The sequence below is a fragment of the Denticeps clupeoides genome, chromosome 6 (genome assembly GCF_900700375.1).
Source record: "Denticeps clupeoides chromosome 6, fDenClu1.1, whole genome shotgun sequence".
Classification (NCBI taxonomy): Eukaryota; Metazoa; Chordata; class Actinopteri; order Clupeiformes; family Denticipitidae; genus Denticeps; species Denticeps clupeoides.
This window is the reverse complement of record NC_041712.1, coordinates 22347304-22373316: the sequence shown is the minus strand read 5'-3', so window position 1 is coordinate 22373316 and position 26013 is coordinate 22347304. Positions and strand designations below refer to the sequence as shown.

The following is a 26013-nucleotide window of genomic DNA, read 5'->3' as shown; positions in this document are numbered from 1 at the left end:
CTTTAGCTCCTTGCTCACGTTGCCCCACTCCATTACGGCGCATTTTATCCTGTTTACCTGTTCCGTACATTTTACTGTTCAACCCAATAATAACAACATTTTCTTCTACGTGTAAATCTGATGTGCGCTTTAATATCATGCAAATCTAAAGGGTTCAAATTCAAAATGGACATGGTATGAAATTGTGTGAAACTTTTCTTCCTGGGGTAAGAATTGAATAGTGTTGGTTGGCCACAATGCCTGAGCCAATAACTCAAAAGAAATGACAAACCAAAGAAAGTCTTTTCAAATGCTTCACTCATGTGATGTCACCCAACGGTAACCTATAAAACCGCAGGTTCGAACCAACAGTCTAACAACCCTGAGGCATAAGGCCGGGAGATCTTTGCTTGATAGGAGAAAGCGTACTTCACCAGAAGCAATGCGGTCACCTTCCTTCTTCTCATACCTTACCGTCCTTCTGATGTGTTCTACTCCACGGGTCAATTCCAAGCAGTTCCCTGAGCAACTGAACTCTCAGGTTGGTACAAACTTATTTCTGTAGAAGAAATTCTTTTTTTTAAAGCAGTGGTATGTGTTGATCTGAATTTTACTTTCAGTATATAATTTTATACTGTTTAACTGTGGACCTGTCACAGAGTCAAATTGCATTCTCCTCAGATTTTAGATGGCTCACGTGCTGCACGGATTTCCATGCCCATACCCATAATTAATCCTGAGGGTTCAGCAGAAGACATGTCCTTCTCATCCTTATCATCATCACAACCCGTTCGCAGGGAACGGTATTTGCTGAAAGGGCCAGAGCCGCACCGCGCCACGGGGCGTGCGGTGAAGCGCATCCACCCATGGCCGCTCCTCTTGCTGGATTTCATGGGTCATCAGAACAAGTTTCGGGGCAGGACCAAGAAAAGTCCGGGCAACGAACCAGGAGCTTGCAGGAAGAGTGGGTGGGGTGGGTTGTTGACGTGAAGATAGAGGAGAGACTACCGCAAAGTATTTTACAGTAGAGTAAAAGAGTAAATGTACGTTGTAAAGAAATAGCACAGTATGTTTGGTTTTTGAAAGAACATTTGGGATTGAACCTATTGTGAGCATTTTATGCATTTGTTTTAGGTCAAAATGGTACAGATCATCACGAGAAAGTTGGAATATCATGAAGGTATCTAAAAGAGGACGAAGGACAGAAGAGAATTATTGCTCATTTGATTAAATACTTGATATATCATAAACATAATTAAAAAAAACTTCTTTCCACTGCCATCTGTGTTATTTTATTATAGTAGGATTTGCCACAAGAAAGCCGGCAGGGTCTGCTTGATGTATATTGCTACATGCTATATGTTGCACATCATTTTTATATAATATTAATCTCATTATTTTATCATGAGCATCACTGGGGCAGTGGTGGCATAGTGAGTAAGGAAAGGACCCCGGTTCGAATCCCAAACTGCCAAGGAGCCAATGAGCAAAGCACCGTCCCCACACACTGCTCATGGCTGCCCACTGCTCACCAAGGGTGATGGTTAAATGCAGAGGACACATTTTGTTGTGTGCTGTGCTGCAGTGTATCACAAAACCGCTTCACTTTCATAAGGAGAAGACATTCAATTCAATACAATACAATTAAATTTATCTAATATGGTCGTGTTCGTACATTACCGCCGTGCAATGATGGTAAGTTCGTGCTTTTCATAAATGAACTGGGACGTTGAAGAACCCAGCAGCGTGTTCTCGCGAAGGTGCGGATTGCGGTGTGCGCCTGCGGCCGGAGGAGGGCGCTGTGCGTTCTTGCGCTACATTGTGCGACCACATCCGGGCATTTTCCTCGAGGGTGACTGGCAGAAGGGCAGCTTGTGGCGGGAGTGCAGCTAAAAGGAACGGAATAGAAAAAAAAAAGCCGGTAATTGTGTTTAAAATTGTACTGCCCTAAATGAAATGTGACTTATATTCACATGCACAATCATTTGTCGATTGTGCATGTGACTGCGTTCTGTTCGATTTTTTCTTGCCCCTAAAGTAGACCTCGTTTGCCTTTGTGCTAAACCGAGCTTTTGTTTGTAACTAGGCTAGGCTATCTTGACTAGCCGGAACTAATTTGACGAATAATCTCATATTCTACGTCTAATCGTACGCCGAACGATTCGTTTTTCTGCGCTAAAATCGCCGCATTGGCGCAGCTTCGGTTATCTGGTCGATTACAACTCGGCTGTGGCGTCTGGAGCGAGGCGTGCTACTCCCGGTTAGCGGATGCGTCGCGTACCTCCGTCTCTCAGCTGCTAAGCGGTGAATTTTACAAAGTTGTTGTTTCTTTTTTCCAGCCGGAAGACGCGTGTGTCGGCGTCGCGATGGCAGACAGCGACGACGAGTACGATCGCCGCCGCAGGGACAAGTTCCGCCGGGAGAGGAGCGACTACGACCGCTCCAGGGAGCGAGAGGACCGGCGCAGAGACGACTGGAACGACCGGTGAGCGAGAGGACGTTCGGCTGAATTAAGATTCAGCCACTCTCAGCCCTTTCTGCGGAAAGCTTGGTGTTTATGGTGCTCTCCCGTCTCTTGTGCTTGCTGACGTCCGTCGGCCAGAGAGTGGGACCGCGGTAGAGAGCGGCGCAGCCGCGGGGAGTACCGGGACTACGACAGGGGCCGCCGGGAGAGGTTCAGCCCCCCCAGACATGACATGAGTCCTCAGCCCAAACGCATGAGGAGAGACTGGTGAGAATCCGGTGTTCTATCATTTCGTCCTGCTTACCAAAACGGCAGGCAACTGCGCTCAAATGCATGCTGCCATCGCTTGGTTTTTAAAGTTTAGCTGAAGTAGTTGAAGGAAAACACGTTATGTGCAGCACCAAATACTTGTGTTTCTGAGCTATCAGAACATACCTGTGGTTTCTGGACAATAAAGTTTCCTAATTAATATTCAAACAGCTAAAATACTGGTGGTAGGGCAATCTGATGGGTGTTTCTGAGCCATCACAACATACTACTTGAGGTTTATCGACTGTATAATAGTATAATTATTATATAAACAAGTTGCACATCGCATTTGTACAGCTAGCAGGAACAGTTGTTATACAAATATGCTGTAAAAGTTGTTAATCGGGATTTGTTTTGGTATCTGCAGGGATGACCATGGTGACCCTTACCATGGAGGCTACGATCTGGGCTACGGTGGCGGTGGGGGGCCGAGCTATGCTCCTCCGCAACCCTGGGGTCACCCGGACATGCACCTGATGCAGCCTCACCATGCCATCCCCATCCAGGCTAGGTGAGTAGAGGAGGGCACGTTTAGTAGCACTGCCGCTAATATGAAGTCAGACATGCATCGTTGATTTGTTTGTGTGTGTTTTCCATCACTCGTGGTAGGTTGGGTAACATCCACGACATGGACCTGGGTCCTCCTCCCCCCGTGATGAAGACTTTTAAAGAGTTCCTGCTCTCTCTGGATGACTCTGTGGACGAGACAGAGTCTGTCAAGCGCTACAATGAGTACAAAATCGACTTCAGGCGGCAGCAGATGCAGGACTTCTTCCTAGCTCACAAGGACGAAGAGTGGTACGGACGTTTTTTCCCCCCTCCTGTGTTAATAGTGTGGCTCTGAAATGGTGAGGGCTGGTCAGTTTAATTTATTTATCTGGGAGTCATGAGTGTATATTTTCCGTAAAAATATTATTCATGGGTGGTGAGGTCATTAGGTTAGATTTCCACTAATTATTGTGTTGGGTCATATTGGGAAGATTAAAGGCATATTAGTCCAAACTGCATTCACTTGTTTGGGTATAGCAGACAAGAATACAGTAAATGGTGTATGAAAGTGAGGATAGAAGGGTATTTACTAGGACTTGTTTTCAAGAGGACCTCTATGTGGGAAGGGTAGCAGCAGGTGGTGGTGTGTGGGATTCAAATTATTTTCCGTGTGCCGGATTTTTTTTAAAGCTTGTTATATGCACCACTGTCTTCACAGGAGCTGATGGATTTGCCAAATTGCTCTCCTTTTCTCTTTTGTTTTGGATATAACACATGCTTCTTCCCTCCTTCCCTGCTTCCCCCACCCTCCTTTACAACAAGGTTTTGGAAGATGAGAAACGGGACTCCACGCAGCACTGAGCATCAGTCAGTCAGGGTTTGCACTGCGCACAATGCAGTTGCACTTAGAATCAAAGTACTAGGGCTCTTAGGTAGTCAGACGACTCACAATAACACCACTCGAGCGTGCGGAAAGTTTTTTTTTTTTTTTTCCTTTTATTCGTCGTATCTTTTTTCTGTTTAATATTCGGAACAAATCGGTTTCCTAAAGCAATGGAAACCGGAACATTTTTTTTTTTTTTTTTTTTTGACTGAGGAGACCACTCTGAGTGTATTTGTGTGTTAATGCTGGGAGAAGAAAAGGTAAATGTAGAACTCACCATGCCAAGTGTGTTTTTTCCCCCCCATTGAATAATTCAGATTCATGCTTCTTACTTCTATTTGATTTTATACTCTTCATCTCTGCTTGACTTTTGGTGAGTTGGGTGACACAGTTGATGTAATCATGATCAGTTAATTGTTACTCTCTGATTCAGCATTTCTTGCTATAAACCCAGACTTTTTCCTGTTCTCAATACAATTAAAATGTATGAACACATCTGGTAAATACATCTTCATCAGCAGTGCACTTGGACACATAAAGATGAGCATGAAGCGATTCTAACTAAGTCTTTTCCCCGCCCTGCCAATCCTATTCTGGCACTGCAGGTTCCGCTCAAAGTACCATCCGGACGAGGCTGGCCGGCGAAAGGCAGAGGCCCGCGGCGCCCTGCAGAACCGCCTGAATGTCTACATGTGTATGATGGACAGCGGCTCGTTTGACAATGTTTTCCTTGACATTGAACGTGCCCAGGCCATCATGAAGATCATGGATGCATGTATGGTCTTTGTTTATTTTTTAATTTAATGAATGGCTACCAATGCAAATTAGATTGATATTTGGTTTTGCTTTTTTTAAAAAAATCCAGCTGTGATCAAGATGGAAGGCGGGACTGAAAATGACCTGCGTATTCTGGAGATGCCCAGTGAGGAGGAGGAGGAGCGAGAAAAACTGTCTGCCGGAGGGCCTGGGACTGAGATCACCAAACGAGACGAGTCCCGGCCCATCGATCCTGAGAACAAACAGTCCACCGATAAAGACGTTAAAGAAAAGGTTCGACTATTTTGACTTCCTGGATGGAATTATATTCAGTAATCGAATCATTCCATTTCATAGCTCCCTCTCCTCACATGGTTTTTCCTAGGTGGAAGGGGAGGCCAACTTGGAGAAGGACACTGAAGCAGTGCCAGATGGGAATGAGGGAGAGGAGAAGACAGAAAAAGAGCCCCTGGTAGAGGAAACTCCTGAGCCCAAGAAGGTAGGCATGCAGGAATCCTATGGTCATAAAAAAAAAAACCTGGAAATATCATGGAACTTGAAAAGAGGAATTTTCCAGGCCTTGAAATGCTTTGGAATGCAAAAAATTATTGAGAAGTCCTTGGAAATCTGACACACAAATGTATAACGAAGTACATGTTTCTCACTCAGTCTTACGCTAACTGTTTTTCTAAGTTTACCACTGCGATGTTTAAAACTAGCGCAGGTCTGTAGTGTCTTACGTAGTGAACCGCGTCACATGGTGTTGTGCGCGTTGCTTCCACACGTGGCCGTGTGTGCCCTTTTATAGTTCATGTAAATTACAGCTGATGATTTACGCCCGAGCCTTATGAAGTCCATTTTGCTCTGGTTCAGCCTGCATGAACTTGGAGGAAGAAACGCTGTCGATAAAATTTATTTATTTATTTATTTATTTTTTGCACAGAATTTTCCGTGAACATACGATCATGAAAATTTGCCTTAGAGTGATTTAAAAAGTCATGGTACACTTAAAAAGCGCGTCTTCACCTCTGTACACGGTATTAAATGTTACTGCTGCTGTGTTGTGTCTGCTTAACAGCTGAGTAAGAAAAGAAAGAGGAAGCACAGCGGGGACAGCGAGGATGAAGCCAGCGCCTCCGAAAGCGAGTCCGACTCGGACTCTGACTCAAACTCGCGCTCCTCGGACAAACCTGCTGAGAAGGAAGAGGGCGAGGACAAGGAGGAAGAGGAGGAAGAAGGAGAAGGTTAGTGACATAGATGCCTCTCTGTACCAGCTTTTGTATCTTTACTATGTACACACACACCACACCCATATATATTTATATATGTATATATTTATATTTATTACACATATACACACATTTTTTTTTAATCCATAGATGTGAAGGGCCGTCAAGAGGAAAAACAGAAGGAAAGGGAGAAAGAGGAAGAAAAGAAACCAAAAGAAGACCAGCCTCCACGACCACGCCCCCTTCACAAGACCTGTTCCCTCTTCATGAGGAGCATTGCCCCAACCATCTCCAAAGCTGAAATTGTCGCAGTGAGTTTCCTGTACAAATGATTAACACATATTAATAGTTTAAAGAATAATTTTTCTTTGTTTTTTCTAACTGTAAGATTACTCAGTGTCCACATTGTTTCTCCTCAGCTGTGTCGGCGGTACCCTGGATTCATGCGCGTCTGTCTGTCTGAACCCCAGCCTGAACGCAGGTCAGTGAAGTCATCTGCATGCACACACTCTCTCTCTCTTTCTCTCTCTCAATATGTCATGGCAGCCCAGAGGAACACATTTACTGCCTTGAAGTTCTTTTCGGCTGCAATGGATATTTAAACGTTGCCTTTGCCTTTCAGGTTTTTCAGGCGCTGTTGGGTAACATTTGACCGGGGTGTAAACATCAAAGAGATCTGCTGGAACCTCCAGAACATTCGGGTGAGTGCAGGTTTCATTTTAATGGCTTTAATCAGGTAAGTGAGAGAAGGGCTCCTACGGGTTTTGTCAAGTTTTGGTCATGGAATTTGAAAAGAGAATTTTCCAGGCTCCAGAATATGAAATAAAGTTATTGAAACATGATTGACACATGAATGTATAACATGAAATACATTGAATACATACATACAAGGCAAACGTTTAAAACTAGTGCAGGCCTGTAGTATCTTTGCTTGCTTTACGTAGTGAACCACGTCACGGTGCTGCGTGCATTGCTTCCATTCTCTAGCACCTCCACAGCCATGTCTCCTTTTAAATGTCATGTAAATTACAACTGAACCTGATTTTACCCGTTTTACTCGGCTTTGTCTGCGCAAACTTGGAGGAAGAAACACTGTCATTTAAGATAAGCTTTTCAGGGTTGTCATAAGTGTTGTTTAACAATTGTCTGGTAAATTGGACTCTTTGTGAAATGTTTTTTAACATTTGCACAGAAATTGTAGTGAACACATGGTCATGAAAATTTGCTTTACAGTAATTGAAAAGTCATGGAAATTCTTTTCTGACAATGTGTAAAAACCCTGGTTTTAGATGCTTATAATTAATGATGTGCAAAAAAACTATTTTTAACTCTTGTTTTTAGTTGCGTGACTGTGAGTTGGCTCCTGGTGTGAACCGTGATTTGGTGCGGCGTGTCCGCAACGTGAATGGTATCACGCAGCACAAGCAAATCCTGCGCAATGATATCAAGCTGGCTGCAAAACTTATCCATGCTCTGGACGAGAGAGAGAGGTTGTGGAGCCACAAAGCCAGAGAGAGTCCGACCGAGGTACGTCTCACACACGCAGACTGATCGAGAGGCACGCGAATCGTGCATACTTGACTGTAAACACAGTTAATATATAGTCCCTCTCTCAGCTCCCTGCCCAGAACCCCATACTAAAGAACATCACAGATTACCTCATCGAGGAGGTGAGCGCTGAGGAGGAGGAGCTGCTTGGCAGTGTGGGCGGAGTTGACGCGGAAGAAGGCGCAAAGGAGAGTAACCCATGTGAGATCACAGTAGAGAGGGACGACAAACTGGTGAAGGTATATCCTGATTAGTCAGTGTTTCACAGTACATTTACACACACAGTACAGCTACCCATCTAGTAGTGGTCAGTGTGCACTACTGCCCAGATCTGAATTTAAGGGGGGGGCGCTCATGTCTGTTTTTCAGGTTCTAGATCGCCTGCTTCTGTACCTGCGTATAGTCCACTCCATAGACTACTACAACTCCTGTGAGTACCCCAGTGAGGACGAGATGCCCAACCGCTGTGGCATCATCCACGTACGCGGCCCCATCCCCCCAAACCGCATCACGCACCGAGAGGGTGAGTCGGCGGGCTCGGAAAAGTGCTGACGTTGACCCTGTTTGGCTGGAATTAAATCGCCCTGCCGATTTCTCCTGCCGTGTAGTGGCTGACTGGCAGAAGACATTTGAGGAGAAGCTCGTCCCCCTGTTCAGCGTAAAGGAGAACCTGTCCGAGGACGAGGCGGTGAAGATGGGCCGCAAGGACCCCGAACAGGAAGTAGAGAAGTTTGTGTTGGCCAACACACAGGAGCTGGGCAAGGACAAGTGGCTGTGTCCCCTCAGCGGGAAGAAGTTTAAGGTGAGTTGGTAGGTCTTTTCTGGACATGGCTGAAGAGCAGTAGCATCGGTGCACAACTCAACCTCCCTCTGCCCAACAGGGCCCAGAGTTTGTACGCAAGCACATCCTGAACAAGCACGGCGACAAGATCGAGGAGGTAAAGAAGGAAGTGGTGTTCTTTAACAACTTCCTGATGGATGCCAAAAGGCCCGCCCTTCCTGAGATGAAGCCCCCGCCCCCACCTGTACCTGGACAGGGTGAGACATGTCTTACCTGTGTATTTTACCTACTTGTATATCTTTTCCTGTACGATTAATCCTTCATGTTTATCTAGCTGAATAAAAAATAAAGTGACCTTTGTGTGTTTAGGTGTTCTTTCTTCGCCTGGTCTCCCTTTTGGACCTCAAGGCCCTCAAGGTTTAATGGCATTTGGCCAGCCAAGGCCTCCAGTAATGGGTTACGGAGGTAGGTGTTTTTGTACTCTTCAGACGACCATATTATTAGTTGTTATAATAATAATAATAAGAAGAATTAACAAGTTTTTCTCCTCATATTAGGTGGACCTCCTTACCCACCAAATCAGTATGGGGGCGGCAGGGGTAATTACGACGGCTTCCGAGGACAGGGAGGCTATCCAGGGAAACCGCGCAACAGGTACAATCATGTCATTTCCCATATGAATATTTTATTGTTTTCTTTATTTTAATTACATGTCTCATTTTTATACGTGTGTTTGCTCAGTTTTTGTATAAATATTTTTGGATGCACATATGTGAAAAGCATTTATCATCTTTGTACAGAAGCTTGCCTTTTTATTTATCCATTTATTTATATTAATGTTTGGCCTGAATTTTTTTTTTTTTTTTTTTTTTTTTTTTTTTGCCATTGTGTGTGGAGTAACTGACACATCCCTCATCCATGTTTCTAGGATGATCCGTGGAGACCCTCGCAACATCATTGAGTACAGAGACTTGGATGCACCCGATGATGTCGACTTCTTTTAGGAGAGCTCAAGTTTTATTCTCCCATTTTTTTAAGAATGTACCCCGTTTTATTTAAATTTCTAGTTCCCAGTTGTCTGTCTGCTCATGTAGTCCTGCTCACAGTGCTCCCTTGACTGCAGCATTGCTTTAACTGACCAATCATCCTTCTTAATGGAGACTTACTACAGATGATTCTTCGTGTACTGTTTTTTTTTTTTTCCCCTACAATAAAAGTCATGTGGAACTTATGATTCAGAGTTTTATTAACAACATTGTTACTGAAGTAATATCAGCTGTTTTATGATAAAGGACCTACACAACATGCACTGCATTGAAAATAATGTGTAATAACTGCATACAAAAATGAGCTTTTCTAAGATGTGTTTCGTTGGTCAGTAAATGTATACAGCAGATTAACATCTTTATTGAGGGTTTTATATTCAGACTTTAATGGAAATGTGTATTAAATGTTTTCTTTGTTTAGCAAGTATAGGCATTTATGGTACAAAGGGTCCTTAGTCCAGGTATGATGAAACGTCAGGCAGGCGTGGCCGGCCGCTCACAGATGTACCTGTTCCTACGGGAGCAGTGGTCCGTGTTGAGTTTCCCATCATCCCTCAGCAAGCTGCAGCTCCTCCCACTTGCACTGCTGTCAATCCTCCACTGCTCAGAAGAACTGGCGTACCAGTGGCTTGTGCTGGAATGGGTTTAAAGACATGCAGTGAGAATAAAATCTGACGGGTAGGGAAACGGACCCGTAATTGGATGGTTGCTGGTTCGAATCCCGAAAGCAAAGTACCATCCACACACACTGCTTCCTGGGCACCTTTCATGGCAGCCCACTGCTCAAATGCAGAGGACACACCTTCACTTTATGTAGCACTTTGCACTCATGCAGATAGCATTATTTTTTGTTTTATTTTGTTAAACTTTATTAATCCCTTCTGATTATGGGGCCACTTCCTTAACCACTAGGCCACCCACTTCCCCGTATGAATGTATGTATTTTTGAAATACATAGTGAAAAAATTTTTTTTAAAGTGAACTAATGAAAGTGCTCACCTAGTTCTTGTTAAAATGTTCCTTAAAATTAATTAACTGTTTTTCTTTATCTTGGTTATTTTGCCGATGATTTGTTACACTGATAACCACATATAGAGCCTCACCTCTTATTTATGATGCATGGCGTCCCATCCACCCATCTCCACTGGCCAGTAGCGTTCGCAGTCAGGCTCACCCAGAACATCCCTGGTATAGAGTTACTGGTGACAAATCGCTGTAGAGATCGTGTACAAGCGTGAAGCTTCTGTTTAATGGAAGATTTTTCACCAGCAGATGAGTAAATAAAATGGACAATGATACACACCCACTCACTGTTGTCACCTAGAGCGAGCAGCATGGCTCCCTGTGATCGGCAGGAGTCTGCGGCCTGCTGCCATGAAAGAGTGCTGCTGGAGAACAGGTAGCAGCTGGACGAGTGGAGAAACCAGTACCCATGGCAACGCAGCCCAGCCTTCGCTGGAGTGAGAGAAACGTTAGCCCTTCTGTGGAACTCATACAGCTGTGTTTTTTTCATGCATACATTTTAACATGAAATTAAAATAAAACAAATATGAAATGTTGAGGGTGGAGTGTTCAGGGTGGAGTGCACGAGGTCTCATGGTACCTGGAGAGGGTGGAGTGGGGCTGGGCTCTGAATGAGTCTGAACTCTGGTGGCTGGTGTCTGTGGACTTGTTCCTTGGAGCACAAGTGGATGGTTAATAAAAAGCGTAAACGACATGACAGTTTTTTAAGAGGATCAATTAAAAGCACTGGTTAGGTTTTCCGAGTGTAAAAGGAATAGACTGACCTCTTTCCTGTGGTTTAGATGAGAGTGTGTGTATGAGAGAAGTCAAATTTGTCACCGCATCCCTTATCTGTATCAGCTCAGCGCTTTGAGCATCTGGGGGTCAAGGGTTACAGATAAAGGATGTCAGTGACACTGAGCCTAGCAGAGTACGTCTGAATTTGAATTAGAACTTTTATGAATTATTATTTGTTAGGAGTTGTCACAGCATTAACCTCGTTCTTTTAGGCCCGATGTCAACAAAGCTAGAGATGAGGTCAGATTGGTCACCGTCGCCTGCCACTGAGTTGACCTCTTCTCATCCATTGTAGCTGAAATTGAGTTTCAGAAAATATCACTCTAAATGTTTTTAACCATACCTTTCACACTAATCCACAAACCGTGTGTTCATAACTTGTAGACATTAGAATGTGAAAGTGAGTTAAATTAGTTTTTTGAATCTGAATCTTTTCTGAACCTGTTTCCTGCAGTCTGGATGAGAGTGAAGTCAAGGACACGTTCACACTGTCGACTGCGATCTTCAGTTCTGCCAGATCCCGGTGTCGAGCATGTTTACCTGAAAGTGTTCACGCATGCATGTATTCATACAATAAATTATTTCAGATAAAAAAAAAAGAATTCTGCAACATTCAACCACATGACTGAGTATCATGGTATTGAGGGTGGTAGTAGGCCAGTGGGTAACACACTCGCCTATGAACCAGAAGACCCGGGTTAGAATCCCACTTACTACCATTGTGTCCCTGAGCAAGACACTTGCTCCAGGGAGACTGTCCCTGTAAATACTGATTGTAAGTCGCTCTGGATAAGGGCGTCTGATAAATGCTGTAAATGTAAATTGAATGTGTCCCCTCGGTCAAATGTCTCCTCCTGCTGGCATGGGAGAGATTCAGTTTATTCAGATCCCTCCTGACCCTGGGTGATACAGTCCATGTCTCGGTGGAGCTCTGCAGTGGTGGTTTTCATTTTTTATTTATATATTTATTTGTTTTTTTATAGATTGATTGTGGGGGCGATTGTAGGCTGTTTTTTTTAGTGTATTATCTGTATGTATATTTTTATTTTCCTTTCCTTTTGTTTGGTTTTGTTTTTTTATTATAATTTTTTTACTGGGGTCTAAATTGGGGGTTGTTTGAGCTGTTTTCTTTTGTAAACTCTTGAGAATGTTGCTATTACTCACCTTCCTCCTGCGTTTTGGATGAGAGTGAAATTAAAAGCGAAGTCAGGTTGGCCACCAGGTTCTCCAGCGCAACCTCAGCTCCAGATCTGCTCTCTGAGACAGGAGGTGCTGCAGAGATGTGTCATGTGAGCTTTTTCCTTCTCAGGCCATTTGGAAATTCAATGCATATCACACAGTCAAAGCTGAATACTTTTTCAATTGTCTCCTCCTTTCTGTCTTTGAATTGTTGTTTTTGCCAACATTTGTATTTTTGACAATGGGAACTGCACTAAAGTAACTGGCACAGTCATCCCTTCATTAGTTCCCCAAAAGTCAGCACAAATGTTCTCCCACAGCCCATCCCAGTTTCAAGCAAGGACATTTCGCAACACATGCCTTCAAAGTAAAGGTTTTACATCTGTGTTGTAGTAAGACATGTTTGAAACAAGGTCATGGAGAAATAATGATGGAATAATAATTATGGAATATAGAATAAACGGAGAAATAACCTTTAAAAGAGCTGCTCAGGTTTTCCACGGCCCTCTCCAGGTCCCAAAGTTTCCTGTCCTCTTTACCAACTGTAAGACATTTAGTTTATTAGACTCTCTGTGTGTGTGTGTGTGTTTGATTTCTGTTATCCTTGTCTACTCACGTCTAACCAGCATTACAACAATGAGGATCAGCACCAGCGCCACAGACACAGACAAAATGCTGTAGAGGTGACATCGGAGGTGACCAGGAGAGGGGCGGAGCCTGCTGCGAAATGCTGACATACATACACACACACACACACACACACACACACATCACACAACAATGTGAACCATGCTTTTATGTAAATATTAAAGTGCACTAAGTCAGACATATTTGCATGTCCTACCTGTCCAGCCTCTTACTGACATCTGTCCTGGACCAGACATTAAACTGCTGCTTTCAGAATCCTCTATCTCCATCATTGACAGAGAGCTGCTCCTCAGTTCTTCTTTCGACATTCTTCTTCAGTAGATCAGTAGTTCTTCAGTACTAGTGGCTCCTCTACACAGAGACTGCATCTCTCTGCAGAGAGATGTGGAGGATAGTTGACCGAGCACTTTTGGTTCTCTTTTTTAAAAGGGGCTGTCATGGTTTATTTCAGTGAAATATGAGAACTTCTGAATTGCTCCATTGTCTGTTCTCTGCAAAAAAACTACTTTTTTCAGTTTTGTTGAGAGACTAGACAATCATTCTAATGCTGCCAGATAGTACCATTTTCCAAAGTTCAACATCTCTATTTAAGTGCCATTTTAAAAACTGCACAAACCTATACTTTTTACAAATACTTGTTGATTTGACCGAAATATTAAATATTAACCATCACCCCAAATACTGTAAAATAGTGTATGGCAGATTAAAAAAACTCCTCTTCAAAAATTGCGTTTTCTGCGAAATGTCGTAGTTTTGTCCCATTCGGGTTTCCGTAGTCACAACCCAAGATGGTGGAGAAGAAGGTGTCTAGTATGTGTTGTGATTCTCTTTTGCTTGTTTTTGTTGAATTTCTAGGTTTTGTCTGCTGTGATTGAGGCAGGCATTAGCAAGCACTACACACCACACAAGTCTGAACACTTCGAAGTATAAATTACGGCAGGGTATATCGCATTTGATAAGATGGCTAAGCTAACGTACTAATGCTAGATTCTGCATGCTGGCTTGTACGTGTTGGCCATTCATTTGACGAATCTTCACTACGTTCTATTTTTCTTCTTCTTATTACTGTCGTTTGAAGGCCACTATTTTATTGGGTGTTTTACAAATACTGACGCAATTATAACAGAATATTATACTGTGTGGTGGAAATATTGGAAATGCTGAAAAATACACATTAAATACTACGTTGCATATTATATTCAATGCAATCGTTGAATAACGTCTTATTTGTGTTTTATGTCAAGTTTAATATTTACAAAAAATAATTTTAATATTTACAAAAATGGTCCAGTTTAGCATTAATCCATACATATTATTATTATTATTATTATTAAATAATAATAAAAACTCGATTGAAAGGTATTCAGTGCTGGTGTGAGAATTTGTTGCTAAAAGAAGGTGATTGGCTGTTGCTGTGATTGACAGTGCGCTCGCAGGACCCGAATCAGCGGCGCGTGTTGGACAGCGCCACGCGCCAACGCCGGTTGACACGGCAGCTTGAGGCGCTGGAGAAGGACAACTTCCAGGATGACCCTCACGCCAGCCTCCCACAGCTCGCCAAGCGCCTCCCGCAGTTCGACGAGAGCAATGAACCCAACGAGCAAGGTGCCAGTTAATTAACCTTCCCATTCCCATCCTGCCTCTTCCAGACCCGTTCCAGAACAGGGGTTCCCCAACACTGCTTCTGGAAGGATCACTCAGTGTTTATTTCACTAATAACGGTGTATGTGACAATACAGAATATGACATTTTCAGCTGGAAGCATTGAAACATTTGATCTAACAGAATTAAAAGAAAAATTGTAAAGCTTTTCTGCTTCTGTCTCTCTCTGTCTCTTCAAGGGAAACGAAGGAAGAAGACGAGAGGTGACCACTTTAAGCTGCGGTTCCGCAAGAACTTTCAGGCCTTACTAGAAGAAGAGGTGAGGTCCTACTTTACATCGCATTTGACTGCAAATGTAGTGAATTCATGTATAATCAGAATTCTCAGTTTCTCGGCTGATTCTCTGCTTTCCTTTGCAAGCACAGTTTGTTGAATCTCAGCTCCACATTCCCCTACATTCCCGTACAGGACCTGAGCGTGAGCGAGGGACCAAATTACCTGACCGCCTGTGCCGAGCCCTCAAAGTTCCCGCAGCGGCACTTCTGTGCCGTGTGTGGCTTCCCATCGCACTACACCTGTGTGTCCTGCGGGGCGCGCTACTGCTGCGTGCGCTGCCTCGGCACCCACCATGAGACCAGGTGGCCTTCGCACTCCTTACAGCTCTTTACCCCTGCGGAATCGTGTCTGACCCCCGTCTTCTCTCTGTTTTAAACCCAGGTGCCTGAAATGGACTGTGTGAGCTGCCTTTTGCCCTGCTGCCGTATGAAAGGAGATATTTTTGAACGACCTGGCCTGATCACTCTCATCACACACTGTACATTAATCCTGTGTGGGCTTTGTTTTCTACGTTATCTGCCTGCAGTTTCACCACGGTTTATTGGGTCTTTATCTTGTTACTCAGTTTATTGGCTCTTTATCTGGCTGAGAATATTGTCGTAGCTGTGGGTACCATCAGCATTAAGATAAATCAGCTTTTTACATTTATGTCACAATGCACTGTACACCTCAGCTTTTCTCAGTTTCTTTGCCTTATTCCAGTGAAGAAGCAACGTTTCTTTCTGTTCTGTATCCACCATGGTGGTTCAATTAGCTGTAAATACACGGCAGTCTGGTATTCTGTGCATCGAGGGAGGCATGTGGTTGAGTGAAGTGTAACCAAATGAGCTACATTTACATGCTATTAGTGGGACATTTTATAAGTAGCCATGTAAGATGTGTATTTCGTGCAAACTAAATAAATTATTGTTGTTTTTCTTTTTTCTGGATTGCATTGGCTACAAATTATTCTTTTCAATTTGTTACAAAGACATCTTGTAGAAAATTACACACAATATAGAGCATAAATGAATACATGTGGAATAAAAAAAGGATGAGGTGGATTTCAGTGCAGTTTTTGACGCTCTGGGCTTTTTGAGTGTACCATTAAACAGTCTGTTTTATTGAAATATTGATCTGGGAATTATATCAATATTCAATAATGTTGATTATTGATCATTTATTTGTTCCTTGAATACAAAAAAATGTGGCACTTGTTCCAGCAGGAATGTTTCAGTTCTTTTAAAAGGGTTTGTGTTATGCAGGGTTATGCTATGTAATACTGCTGTTTTTGATGTTTCGCTCGCCTCTCTCGACCCCTGCCCTGACCTTCATGGCGGCCATGTTGATTCTGAAAGATCCAGAGATGGAGAAGGAGCGCTTTGCTTGTTCCAGTGTGCCGTGGTCTCCCAGTTCTCCTCACTTGGAGGAAATCTGGCCTCTAGATGATCTGGAGCTTGTGTGTGTCGGCCAGGCCACAGCCGGCCTTGTGCTTGTGAAACAGTTCGGTCAGAGCCTCCATGTACAGGGTGTGGTAGTGGTCCACCCGCTCCTCAGTTGGAGACTGGAGCTTTGGCACTGAAATCGGGCTGCCCACTGGCGGGGAGTGAGAGAGAGAGAGAGAGAGAGATACAGACAGAGACATCAGCTGCACTACAACCTGAAGACTCATGAGGGCGCTTTTCCACTGAACAACCAGAATCTACAAGACAATATTTCTCAAAGTAAAAAGTCATTCCATTTTGTTGTGATCTGGGTTGCAGCTTTACTTTTATATGCTGCAATGCCTCCTGGTTGGTTTTCCACTGCACAACATTCTCTAGTTTATTCAGTTCGGCCAGAATTGGTCAGAATCACGCCAACAATCCTTCACGCAATCACCCTCATAAACAGCTTGTCTGTTCCATATTGAAAGTGAAGTGATTGTCATTGTGCACAGCACACGGTGACAGTGAAATGTGTCCTCTGCTTTTAATCCATCACCCCTGGTGAGCAGTGGGCAGCCATGGCAGGCGCCTGGGGAGCAGTGTGTGGGGACGGTGCTCTGCTCAGTGGTACCTTGGCGGGCCGGTATTCGAACCAGCAACCTCTGTATTACATTTACAGCATTTACCAGACGCCCTTATCCAGAGCGACTTACAATCAGTAGTTAAAGGGACAGTCCCCCCTGGAGCAACTTGGGGTTAAGTGTCTTGCTCAGGGACACAATGGTAGTAAGTGGGGTTTGAACCTGGGTCTTCTGGTTCATGGGCGAGTGTGTTACCCACTAGGCTACTACCACCCTTACGGGGATTACGGGGCCGCTTCCTTAACCGCTAGGCCACCACTGCCCCATATCCACAATAATACCCAGTATAATATCATTACTTGTTTATTGCACCTCATATTGTATGTTGTTTATGTCTGTAATTAACTTTTTTATTGTACTGGTCTGTGTTGTATTATTTTTATATTAGTTGTTTTAATGTCTTGCTTCAGAGGTCAGAACCACATTCCTTGTTGTTAACAATCTAGGCCAATAAATGTGTTTCAGATTCTGATTCTGACCAATTCTGGCCGAACTGAATAAACTATAGAGAATATTGCGCAGTGGAAAACCAGCCAGGAAGCAGACGGAAAGAAATGGTCTTATCCCTGGGAGAAAGAGACGGAGAGAAGGAAGGACACGGCGTTTCACTGACCGACGGTGGTGATGGGGGTCCGGTAGGGCAGGAACAGCCAGCGCTCCCCCAGGAACAGGCACGGGGCGAAGCCCATGATCTGCTTGAAGAGCGCCTGCAGCCTGCGACCCCAGCTGCCCTCTGGAAGCACCACTTGCTTATAAAGCTCGTTCTCCCCGAAGGAGTAGACTGGCACCAGGTCTGCCCTGCGGGGGCCGACAGTTCATGTTCATCAATACATATTCAATTAATTTCTCATGTTGTTTCATGTGATGTAATTAGACCCAATTTAAAACCTGCGCAATGCTGTCAATTTATCGTTAATTCAGTAGGAAATAAAGCCCACAATGGGGCGATATGACACCAATACCATTTTATGCTGCGTTCACATCCATATAGTGGTGCATCCTTACATAACGCTGACCACCAATAAACATTCGTATCTTTAATTTTCAATTTTCCAAAAGGTACTGCTGCATACTGATAATCAATTCCAAGCACATGTCTTTAGATGTCTTTAAAGATGTAAGAATTACATTATATTTATAGAATAGATCAATTATTTGTTAATTCATTTATTGAAAGGAGTCTGGCAGTAGTTAATATAGTACCACTATATCAGGTAAAGACTGCCAGATTACACATTTTCAGATGTAGTTAGTTACATGACTTTCAAATAGTAATTGAAATAGTTACTCTACTATTACACTTTAATAGGGTAACATGTAATTGTAATGAACTCCTTTTCCAGAGTAATCTACATTTAATTTTTTTCACACATGTTAAGGTGGTACAGCACACACAGTTTCGCAGTAAATTCTGTTCCTGAGTGAGATGAAATATCAGCAGGATGTTGTCACAGATGCGCTGATGGCGCAATGGCGTACGAAAATCCCGGTTCCCTTCCACTCTCCCACTGTCTGACTCACCCGCACTCCAGGGCCAGTCGGACGAAGCCCTTCCTGTTCCTCATCACCACGGTGTTGATCCCGGGGGCGCAGGCCAAGGACTCTTCAGCGCCGCCCACGATGATGACCACGGCGTTTCCCACGCCGCGGCGGGTCAGCATGTACTCCAGGCTGTGCCTACTGACTGGACGCATGCCTGGTCGTAATACAAACGCAAAAAAAATAAACAGGAGCAGAGAGTTCATCTAAGGTCCGATTCCGGATTTGGACAGGAAGTGCATTAGTGACCACACCCACTTCTGCTGACCTGCGCTCATGATGTAGTCGCGGTATATGGGGAGCCGGAACAGGCCGGCCAGTATGGCCAGCGTGGAGCGCACGCCAGGGAAGGCCTGGGCAAAGCCACAGCTCTCAGTGCTGAAACACGCGAACGCTCCCATGCTGATGATGCCGTGGGGGTGGCATCCCAGGATGTAGTTCCTGCTCGGACTCAGCTCAGCGGTTTTTACCAGCTGGAGGAGGAAGGCGGAGGTTGCACCGGCAAGGGGGCAGCACATTTAGATATGAATGTCAATCACACAGAGGTGCAAGCTATCGTTCTCTACTGGCTTGAACGTTGTTCTTGGTGCATTAGGGGTCTGAAAAAGCACCTTCGTTTGGAAGTGAAAAAAGTGAAACTGACTCAGCACAGCAAAAAAGTGTCTTCTACATTTAGCCCATTACTCTTTGTAATTTGGTAATGTTAGCTACACCCTGTCAAGAAACTAATCAATTTGTCAAAAGATCTGGAAGCCCCTTCTAAATTTTAAAGAGTGATACAGTACAGGCCAAACGTTTGGACACACCTCCTCATTCGATGTTTTCTTTATCTTCATGACCTTTTACATTGGTAGATTCATCAGAAGGCATCAAAACTATGAATGAACTATGTACTTAACAAAAATGAACTATGTACTTAACTATGTACTTAACAAAAAAGTTGAAGGAGTTCCCAGAGGTGTTTAGCACTTGTTGGCCCATTTTGCCTTCACTCTGCGGTCCAGCTCACCTCAAACCATCTGGATTGGGTTCAGGTCCGGTGACTGTGGAGGCCAGGTCCCCACTTTTTGTTAAGTACATAACTCCACATGTGTTCATTCATAGTTTTGATGACTTCAGTGAGAATCTACCGACGTAAATGGTCAAGAAAATAAAGAAAACACATTGAATGAGAAGGTGTGTCCAAACTTTTGGCCTGTACTGTATGTTAACTGACATTTCACCACCTGTAATTTGACTGAATTGTCCATCTTGTGATTCTGATCTCTCTTTGTTTTTATTTGTTTTCTTTGTTGCAATAAAGATACATTGTAAAAAAAAAAAACTGTCTCTCGTTACCTTGATGGGGAAATAATTGCTCAGGTGCTGCCACACCTTCCACCTTCTCACACAATCGACTCTCCTGCCCTCTGGTGGCCGCAGCAAAAACAAAAAATACGCAGTTAAAGACACAGTGACACATTTCCAAATGCTGGCCACCCAAAAAAAAACAAGAAAGAAATGTGTAAATGTGTGAATGTGATGCAGTCCGGTTTCTCCAAATCCTGTTGCGCCACGCTGCCTTGGTATCTCGCCCTGACACGTTTACTGCAAGACTTTGGGGATTTTCGCCAGGTTTCACCACGCTGGGGACTGCTGTGGAGGGCGAACTGACCTCTTTCTGGCGTGTGCCAGTCCAGGAGCTGCCAGGTGAAGTAAAGAGCGGGGAAGAGCCAGTAAGAGGTGAACATGAGGTAGACCAGCAGCCCAAGACATGCCACCCCTACAGAGAAAGCAGAGACACTCAGGCACAGCTACCAGACAGGTTCCTTTAAAAAAAAAAAAAAAAAAAAAATCCAAATACTTGAAATACTTTAACCCGTTCATCAGCCAGCATATGAAATAAGGACATTCTGGCTTGTGTAACCCGAGTGACGGTAGAGAGGAACATGCACCGGAAGCTGCTGGTTCCTCACCCATGAAGAGGAACGTGAGCACCAGCTGCACCACGCTGATGCGCTCTATGAACTCTGTCCTCGGGGTCTTCTCCTCCATCTTTACCTGGGCACGGCAGAAGAAGGTGACGGGGTCACACCGGGCCACGGAGTGTGGCCTCTTGCCGCCATTTATCAGATGTGACACATTCGCCAGGGTCAACTTTTTAATTTTATTCTTTCATTCCCACATATAATGAGGGAATTTGTGAAATCGAAAATAATTACAGCAACTGGTGGTGCAATATGACCCCCAGTGACAGTGAATGAATAGTGACACGCACGCACACACACGCACACACACACACACACACCTTCAGGAAACTGGTCGTTAAGGTGGGCTACCTGGACGTCGCTGCCTGTCCACGTGTATCTTCAGCCTGGTCCTCGGAGCTTCGTGCTCCTCTCATTGCCCTGAAACCGACAGAGCGCCCTTTGATCCGCCACTGATAACAGCGCGCGTGTCTGACGTTCGACGTGTGACGTGCGACAGCGAGGCGACACCGCGCAGAATACATCGTGCGTAAGGCCTGCAGTCGTGCTTGTGTTTGTGTGCGTCTGACCCTTCAGTAAAGCCCTCAGCTATCAAAATAAAAGTAATACAAACTGCTCATAACCCGGAATGCTCCTGATCGCCGACCTCGGGGGGCGTGTCTTTCTGTTAATGTGGGCGGGGACTCTGCACCTGCATGTCACGGAGTGGCCGTGTCTCAATTCAGCGCTGGCAGATTCCTACGAATTGAACTCCGCGCGTTTCCTCGGTTTTACAGTTGAAAGATAAACGATTGAACTCCGACAAAGCTCACTGAGACAAACTGTATGCGATTTTGGACTTTATACGAAATAAATGTTGATGTTGATACACGCAGGGCTCTCCACTCATCGACGGCGGTAGTTCGGACTGCTTTGAAGGGCGTGGCACGCCCACCTGGTCATTCAGACACGCCCACTGCCTTCTGACAGACCCTGTTCACCAGCTGGAGGTAGGAGTGTGTGTGTGTGTGTGTGTGTGTGTGTGTGTATGCTGTCTGCTATCCTGTGTCGGGCCTGCCACACTGAAACTGCCTGCGTGACTGTAAAAATATGTTTTTTTAATTCGTTATAATTAATATAATACATATATAATATATTATATATAATATTATTGTAATGCAAACACCACATTATGAACCTTGAATTACGTAAACCCAGTTCCTGTTCATGAAATCATTTCGCTGGAAAATATATGTTGAGAACTGTAAATATTACAAACATACGCAGTGAAAGGGGTTCTCATGTGTGTTACATAAACATGTAATTGTGCAGAATAAATTGCCTTTGTCATTGCCCTTTCTGCTCTGCTCATCTGTCAGTCAGGAATAAACAGAAATGTGTGTCACCGAGCGGAAGTCGGCTTAGTGGGGCCTTTTTGTTCGTTATTTACTTGATTGGCCGGGAAACTGGGCTGCGCACATGGCACATCTGCAGCACCGATACAAAGCACTGAAAAAATACGTCTATGTCAGCTGATCAAAAAATATCGGCCAAATATTGCGTCAAGCGTTTATTGCAGAATTTCCGTATGTTCAGTGACAACGATGACGTGATGTATGTAGAGAAAGAGACTCTGTTCTCCATCAGTGTTGTTCTCCATTTGCTTTATTTTCATAATTCTACAGAGTTTGAAGAATTTCAACGTCACCATCATTACCACTTTCACTTTTTAATTATTATTATTTGTGATGGGAAATAGAAAGTGATTGTTTTTGTGGTACACAGATTAGACATTGTCCCCTGTATTTAACCCACGCAGTGGGCAGCCATGAGAGGAGTCCGGAGGGCAGGTGTGTGGGGACGGCGCCTTGATCACGGGGTGGTAGTAGCCTAGTGGGTAACACACTCGCCTATGAACCAGAAGACCCAGGTTCAAATCCCACTTACTACCATTGTGTCCCTGAGTAAGACACTTAACCCTAAATTGCTCCAGGGAGACTGTCCCTGTAAGTCACTCTGGATAAGGGCGTCTGATAAATACTGTAAATGTAAATGATCACCTTGGCGGTTCGGGACTCGAACCCACAGCCTCCCAGCTGCGAGTCCGCTTCCTTACCCGTCTCTCCACCCCAGCCCCGCCTTATTTTGCCCCAGGTCTTGCAGATTGTGGAGATGTGTGGGTTGGAGCAAGATGTTCCTCCAGGACCAGGGTCAAAGGGTCACCGCATGACGTCATCGCGCCTCACCTGACCAGTATAAACCATTAAGAACGCAGGGGTCCCCACGCTGAACACGAGTGTATGTGGTGCAGGGTGACTCGAGGTCCCCAGATGTCCTCGGGCGACACGAGACGTGCCCGACTCCAGTGTCCAGTCTCGAGCCGCCACCAAAGTCATTCCAAGGTTGTCGCCCGGTTTCACGGTAACGGTCCCGCCATCCCACGGATCCCGGCGCGGGAGGTAAATATGCGCGCGCGCAGGGGCGTGTCCGGCGGCGGGAGGAGCGCGCGCTCGGCGGCCTGTCCGTCAGCGCGGGAGGGGCGGGGGTGGGCTAGGCGCGTGCACGGCTCTCCCCCCCCCCTCCCCGGTGCGCGGCGCCGCTTCCGTCGGCGCATCGCACGCGCGCACGCGGGTGTAAATAAACAGAGCGCGTCAGGCGCGGCGCGTCGCGTCGGGCGGCACAGGAGCGACATTTTGGGAGGCGCCGCGCGGAGAAAATGTCGACCACGAGAGGAGCGGGGACGTGAGGCGGCGTCGTCTTCGCGGGAGAACCGGCTCGTCGCGGGTTTTTTTTTTTTTTTTCCTCCTCCTCCCTCCCGGTCCTCGTTTTATTCGCTTCGTCTTCCGGGCCGGACGCACGCGTGGAAACGCGCAGGTATGAGCGGCGTCCCGCCCGTCCACCTGCGGACCTGACGCCGGGCTCCGAACCCGTGGCCGTCGAGTGGGATGGAGGGGCGGATTTCCGCCGCCGTGATGCCGTCGTCAGCAGCCCGCGGCTGAACGCGCGCCAGCCGTCGCTTTCGGTAAGTGTGTGTGTGTGTGTGTGTGTGTGTGTGTTTGCCCCCCCCCACCCTCCTTGTTTTGCTCCACAGCTGCCGCGAAACGGCGCTGATGTCCGGCTGCAAATCCGAGCCGCCGCGGCGCGGCACCGACTGTAAACAACCGTGAGCGCGCGCGGCTGCGGACCCATGGGTGTCGGGGGCGATTTTACTGCGTCTATTTCCCGAACAAAATCAATCAAGCCAATCAATAAATCCATCCGAGATCATATTAAGTCATCGGAGAGGGTATTAAGGACCCCCCCCCCCCCCCGGAGACGAGCTGGTGAGGGCGCGCGAGGGACGCCGCGGTTCCAGCCGCTCATTTGCATACGGCGGCGGTGGCGGAGAAGGTTGAGGAGGAGAAAATGGAGATGGAGGAGAAGGTGGAGAACTGGAGAAGGTGGGAGGAGGAGAAGGTGGAGGTGGTGGAGAAGGTGGAGGAGAAGGTAGAGAAGGTGGAGGTGGTAGAGAAGGTAGAGATGGAGAAGGTGAAGGTGGAGTTGGAGAAGGTGGAGGAGAAGGTAGAGAAGGTGGAGTTGGAGAAGGTGAAGGTGGAGAAGAAGGTGGAGTTGGAGAAGGTGAAGGTAGAGAAGGTGGAGGAGAAGGTAGAGAAGGTGGAGTTGGAGAAGGTGGAGGAGAAGGTCGGAGGACGTGGAGAAGGTGCGTGAAGTTTTTGGCGTGTAACCGTGGCGCTGCCGGTCAGGGCGTCGCGGTTCCGTTTCTCCGGTCGTGGTTCTCGTGTGGTCGGTGTCGTTTACACCTTTTCTTCGTGTCCTCGCGTCCCTGCGCGCAGCACGTGCTCTACGAGCCCGCCAATGCGGTAAATCGTAACGCGACCACGGCCGCCTGATAGTAAAAAAGGAGGGGAGGGGGCGTGGCTCGGCGATACGTGTGTGTGTGTGTGTGTGTGTGTGTGTGTGTAAAACGCCGAGTGTGTGTGATGCAGTAAAAAAAAAAAAAAAGCCAGACACGACCGGTGAACTGAGAGACCCTGCGGAACCAGACAACCTCGTACGCGGGGAAACCGGGCCCCGGGGACCGGCGGGCGCGGGGAGTTCGGCCCCACCTCGTCTGGCCTCCAGACGCGCATTTTTTTTTTTTTTTTTTACACCCCCCCCCCTTCCGTGTGCCGGTCACGTCTGGTGCACAAAAAAAAAACCCTCCGTCACGCTAGAAACGGAGCTGCATGCGAACAACGTTTGACGTGTGACGCAATTCGCGGCTTCAGGTGAGCCATCTGGCCGCGGCCGACCCTCCGACCCCGGACTCAAAGTTCAGGGAAGGCGGCCGGTGGCGACCCCTGGTGGCGCGACGCGACGCGTCTCCGTCTCCTGCTGTCCATCCACGGTGCCCCGCCCTTTTCTAGGGTCATTGTAGGGTTTCTCTCTGTGGGGTGGGGAGGGGGAGCGAGAGGCGTTCCCACGTCCTCACGTCCGATTCCCGCGCCTGGGGTTTGGATGTCGGCCGGTCCGGACTGCCGATGCGATGTTGGTGTTTTGTGGATAAACTTTCTCACTGTGGGGTGTGTTTAAAAGCGTAGGAGGACCCACGATGTAGTGAAACTGATCGGTTCTCAAGTGAAGTGTTTGTCACTTGTGATACACACAACACAGAACACGGTGCACACAGTGAAATGTGTCCTCTGCATTTAACCCATCACCCTGAGTGAGCAGTGGGCAGCCATGACAGGCGCCCGGGAGCAGTGTGGGGACGGTGCTTTGCTCAGTGGCACCTCGGTGGCACCTTGGCGGATCGGGATTCGAACCTGTAACATTCTGATTACGGGGGTGGTTCCTTAACCGCTTGGCCACCACTGCCCCACCAATGTAGATGGGGACGGCGTAGCCTCTACCGATTTGAATTGTTATTTGGTCCGAGATTTGACACGCGTATCCGACCACTTCCTGCTGGATTTCCCGGAAGACCGCTCAGACTCCCGGACCGGATGTAATGACATTTTAAGACATTTACATTTACAGCATTTACCAGACGCCCTTATCCAGAGAGACTTACAATCGGTAGTTACAGGGACAGTCCCCCCCTGGGGACACTCAGGGTTAAGTGTCTCGCTCAGGGACACAGTGGTAGTAAGTGGGATTTGAACCTGGGTCTTCATAGGCGAGTGTGTTACCCGCTACTACCAAGACTACTTGTCTGGTTCAGGGCCGGTGAAGGACGCTCTAGACGTGGGCGGGGCTCCTGTACAGGCCGCAGATGTCTCCTCCGATGTCACGTGGCCGACCGCAGGTGACGTAGGACGGTCAGAGACGCGGCATTCCCATTACCTGCATCTAACGGAATGGACCAGGCCGGGTTTGTGGGTTCAGGAGTGACTTCGCCTTCTTCCCGCTCGGCAACAGTACCGGGAAGAAGACAGAGAAGGGCGGGTCGG

General features: G+C 46.2%; 5 protein-coding genes across 12 annotated transcripts in view; 3 read left to right on the top strand and 2 right to left on the bottom strand.

Annotated features, from left to right (window-relative positions):
• The first annotated feature begins 1802 nt into the window (after positions 1-1802).
• Positions 1803-9637, top strand: srrt (serrate RNA effector molecule homolog (Arabidopsis)). Of its 4 annotated transcripts, none has more exons than XM_028983382.1 (20): positions 1803-1900; positions 2319-2464; positions 2582-2710; positions 3120-3263; positions 3362-3550; positions 4730-4899; positions 4990-5174; positions 5266-5379; positions 5959-6124; positions 6260-6420; positions 6529-6590; positions 6732-6810; positions 7451-7636; positions 7726-7896; positions 8027-8180; positions 8266-8459; positions 8539-8695; positions 8808-8903; positions 8996-9092; positions 9367-9637. In XM_028983382.1, exons 2-20 carry the CDS (start codon positions 2346-2348, stop codon positions 9440-9442), a joined length of 2649 nt encoding a protein of 882 aa, XP_028839215.1. In that variant the 5' UTR covers positions 1803-1900; positions 2319-2345; the 3' UTR covers positions 9443-9637. The 4 variants fall into 4 exon arrangements, with proteins under 4 accessions (XP_028839215.1, XP_028839214.1, XP_028839213.1 ...); XM_028983381.1 differs by having other exon boundaries at positions 7714-7896; XM_028983380.1 differs by having other exon boundaries at positions 2567-2710.
• A 29-nt stretch (positions 9638-9666) lies between these two features.
• LOC114792928 (C-type lectin domain family 4 member F-like) lies at positions 9667-13490 on the bottom strand. The gene is made up of 11 exons (XM_028984467.1): positions 13308-13490; positions 13080-13193; positions 12937-13005; positions 12449-12556; positions 11726-11824; positions 11484-11579; positions 11272-11364; positions 11088-11159; positions 10788-10939; positions 10588-10697; positions 9667-10118 (listed from the first exon to the last, which is right to left on the bottom strand). Exons 1-11 carry the CDS (start codon positions 13417-13419, stop codon positions 9959-9961), a joined length of 1185 nt encoding a protein of 394 aa, XP_028840300.1. The 5' UTR covers positions 13420-13490; the 3' UTR covers positions 9667-9958.
• Positions 13491-13889: 399 nt separating this feature from the next.
• znhit1 (zinc finger, HIT-type containing 1) lies at positions 13890-16092 on the top strand. Its single transcript, XM_028983445.1, has 5 exons — positions 13890-13921; positions 14537-14716; positions 14953-15032; positions 15182-15351; positions 15431-16092. Exons 1-5 carry the CDS (start codon positions 13900-13902, stop codon positions 15450-15452), a joined length of 474 nt encoding a protein of 157 aa, XP_028839278.1. The 5' UTR covers positions 13890-13899; the 3' UTR covers positions 15453-16092.
• Position 16093: 1 nt separating this feature from the next.
• mogat3b (monoacylglycerol O-acyltransferase 3b) lies at positions 16094-21261 on the bottom strand. 4 transcript variants are annotated; one of them, XM_028983441.1, is made up of 9 exons: positions 21216-21261; positions 20923-21022; positions 20570-20675; positions 20290-20397; positions 19974-20044; positions 18904-19108; positions 18618-18792; positions 17710-17894; positions 16094-16624 (listed from the first exon to the last, which is right to left on the bottom strand). In XM_028983441.1, the coding sequence occupies exons 3-9, from the start codon at positions 20667-20669 to the stop codon at positions 16470-16472; spliced, it is 999 nt and encodes a 332-aa protein (XP_028839274.1). In that variant the 5' UTR covers positions 20670-20675; positions 20923-21022; positions 21216-21261; the 3' UTR covers positions 16094-16469. The 4 variants fall into 4 exon arrangements, with proteins under 4 accessions (XP_028839274.1, XP_028839277.1, XP_028839273.1 ...); XM_028983444.1 differs by having other exon boundaries at positions 20591-20675; positions 20923-21243; XM_028983440.1 differs by having other exon boundaries at positions 20954-21243.
• Positions 21262-21576: 315 nt separating this feature from the next.
• The window catches only part of nyap1 (neuronal tyrosine phosphorylated phosphoinositide-3-kinase adaptor 1), a 29842-nt gene continuing 25405 nt past the window's right edge, over positions 21577-26013 (top strand). The window contains exon 1 of one of the 2 annotated variants that reach the window (XM_028982574.1): positions 21577-21591. The gene's annotated coding sequence lies outside the window, so the exon portion shown is untranslated. Of the gene's footprint in view, positions 21592-23186; positions 23604-26013 lie in introns of those variants that run through there. The other variant, XM_028982571.1, reaches the window with a different exon arrangement.